Source organism: Chinchilla lanigera, unplaced genomic scaffold (genome assembly GCF_000276665.1).
Source record: "Chinchilla lanigera isolate Chin_1 unplaced genomic scaffold, ChiLan1.0 scaffold00022, whole genome shotgun sequence".
Classification (NCBI taxonomy): Eukaryota; Metazoa; Chordata; class Mammalia; order Rodentia; family Chinchillidae; genus Chinchilla; species Chinchilla lanigera.
Window position 1 is genome coordinate 8,837,352 of NW_004955423.1, and position 3,148 is coordinate 8,840,499.

Genomic DNA, 3,148 nt, shown 5'->3' on the forward strand with positions numbered 1-3,148 from the left:
CTTTGCCGCTGAGCTAAATCCCCAGCCCCCAAGATTTGTTATGAAATAATGTTTTTCTCTGTGGTAACCTTCTATATGGTTAATACAGCATTAGAGATGCAATATAACTTACAGCAGAAGAAAATAGTAGTAAAATGAGGAATGTTATTTGGGATTTGTTAAATGCTTAATCAGAATGGGAAAATAAAATATCTGTACTATTTCCAGGCAATAAATGAAGACTATTAGTAGCTAATGCTGTATAATCAAACTCAGGTAATAGATGGTTAAGTCTAGTCTTTGTGTACTTTATCAAAGTGAAATTTGGGCTGCTTAGTAAGTTATGACACTGCTGCTATTTGCAAAAAAGCCCACTAAGGTCAGAATTTTTAGAGTAATCACTTTAGACGCCTTTGCCTCATTTAGTGTTTGCAGAAAATGAAATTTTTGTTTTGTTTGTACACCAACATGCCTTGCTGCTTTTTGCTGTAACCTTTAATTTAGGAGAAGCTACCAGCTTAGCTACTGTTTGAATTATAGCTAGATAATAATTAACTTGCACAGAAAGTTAATCAACATTGGAAATTTAATTTATTTGGGGACATTTTGATATAGCATGAATTGGCACCACTGAATATTCTACTAGCTTCTATGCCTAATCTTAATTCCTTCTGGTGATAGAAAAAATAATTATGGAATGCTTCCTTTGATAGTATATGCATGTTTTTGTTTTAATGCATGTTTGTAGTTGGTTGTTAAGTGGCTTATCTTTACTTCTGTTTTATTTTAAGACGAGTTGAATTCCTGTTACTAAAGCAAGTTTATTGTTGATTTTTAGTGCAACATTTAACTGTCAGCGAATCAGCAGACAATTTGTTTCCAGAGCAGTCATCTTCCCTGAACTATTTGAGGCGGAAGAAAGAACGACCTTACATGTTAAATTTGAGTAGTACCGATTCACTGGGAGTACTTAGGCCAAGGCAGACTAGATTAGACAGTCCACTTAGCAATCGTTATGCGGGAGACTGGAGCAGCTGTGGAGAAAACTACTTTTTAAATACAAAAGAAAATTTAAGTGATGTGGACTATGATGATGTACCTGCAGAAGATAGAGAAAATGGAGATTACAGCAAAATGGATGGATCAGAAATAATGATCGAACAGCCAAGTCCCACATCCAGAGAATGCGCACTTCAGTCATACTTGACAGTGCAGACGATTGAGTCTACAGTGGACCGAAAAGTTAATCTCAAAGATCTACAAGAAAGTATTGATACTTTGATTGGCAATCTGGAACGCGAGCTCAACAAAAACAAGCTTAACATAAGTATTTGATACTGAGGAATTTTATCTGGTGTTTAATAATGTCTTAAAGTTTCAAATTACTCCTCATTTTCTTTTATTAACCTCCATTGGTGGTGTTTTTATTTTTTTAGTCCTGAAACCTTCAATTAGTTTCTAAAAATTCATATGATTCAATTAAAAACACTATTTAGTAACATAATTTTTACTTACTCATTAGAAAATTTTTCTAGGGGTAAAGGGAACCTGGACTGTTTGGAATATTTTAATAGGCCTTGCTACTTCTAGGGAGATAACTTTCTAATGCACTTAAAAGGTTCAGGTAAGTTATTAGCTTGAGTTTTTGTATTTTATAGGAACTGCTTTTCTGTAGCTGAGACAGATGCTCCCTTTAGTAATAAGTTGTTCCAGAGGAACATTGCAGCTGCTCAGTCTGGTCTGCAGTAGGAGTTCTTGTACACTGCAACATCATGTGGTCTCGTTTCATTTGCAATGCAAATGCTGCTATAAGAAAACCTTTTTATAAATAAAAGTAAAATTATACAAATATTAATGTATTCTATATTAACATTCAGTCATTATTTAAGCTTATACAAATTAAGTATTTTTATAATCCTGAAAATATGTATATATTTATAAGTGCATATATGTATAGGTATTAGAGTGAAAGAAAGGGTTGACTGTAGAATCACATGTATTTTTAAAGATATATGTCATGGCACCAAAGTTATTAACTAAAAATGTCTTTTTCAGAGAAGTGACATTTAAGTTAAAAGAAGATTTACATAAAAACTTTTGAATAAAAACACTCAAGAAGCACTGAATAGAAATAATAGACTTCCTTTTTGATTTATAGACAGTCGCAGTATTCCATGAAAAGTCATCTTTCTTTTAAGTGATGAAATCCTTCAATCTTTTAGTGATAAAGTGTCCACCTTTCTGCACTAGTAACTTAGATTTTAAAAACTTCAACTCTTCTATGCATTTTTGTATTCTGTGGTGTGTTGAATATTTATTTTAGTAGCACATTTATAATATTGATTTTATAATTACCCCCATTTGTTCCCAAAGAAATCTTGCCAACATACTACATGGTACTGATTTTTTAAAATTAACTTATTTGGGCTAAATGTATCTGTAAATTAGTTATCATAGATATCACAGCAGTGTTTGAAAATGTAAATTTAGAAGACTTTTTTAAATTGGAAATTTTTAAAAAGTTTTATACCTACAGAATTATGTAATTTTAAAATTATAAATAAAATTTGAATTACCAACTTTTAAGGTGTAACAGGCACTGACTTCATGTTTTTTTTTTAGTATGATAGTATTTAAGTATTTTTATGCAGCATACATTGGTAAGAACACTTTATTTTGAGAACCCATCCATAAAAAAACAACTGTTTTTATAAGAAATGTTAAAAGTTTTGTGTAATGACTTAGAATATAAAAAAAAAAGTGATAATTGTATGTGCTGAGAAACAGAAGACAGTACTGTTGGAGCTGTGCATAGTGGTGCATGCTTGTAATCCCAGGAGGATTACCGTAAATTCTAGGCTAGCCAGAGCTACATAGTGAGGCCCTGTCTCAAAAAAACAAAAATTTTTAATTGAACTGTTAAAAGTTTTGTGGGGAGACTGTCTCAGGTTTCTTTTGTTTATTGTATTATGCATATTATATGAATTGAATAAGTTGTTCCAGAAATATAAAAATTTTATTAAAAGATTATAATTTTAATGTCATGCTATTACTATAATTATTTTAAGGCTCTCTTAATAATCTTCTTAAACATATTCTCTATTAAAGTATGTGTAATAACATTTATTAATCCAAAATTGAATTTTCTAGAATCTGAAATGCTTTAAGG

At 30.9% G+C, this 3,148-nt stretch overlaps 1 protein-coding gene across 1 annotated transcript in view; it reads left to right on the plus strand.

Annotated features, from left to right (window-relative positions):
* Syde2 (synapse defective 1, Rho GTPase, homolog 2 (C. elegans)) overlaps positions 1-2,576 on the plus strand; it is a gene marked incomplete at its 5' end in the record, with an annotated part of 56,812 nt that extends 54,236 nt beyond the window's left edge. Inside the window, 1 exon segment of the mRNA XM_013514551.1 lies at positions 818-2,576. Within this exon segment, the coding sequence (XP_013370005.1) occupies positions 818-1,314 (497 nt within the window).
* Positions 2,577-3,148: the final 572 nt, after the last annotated feature.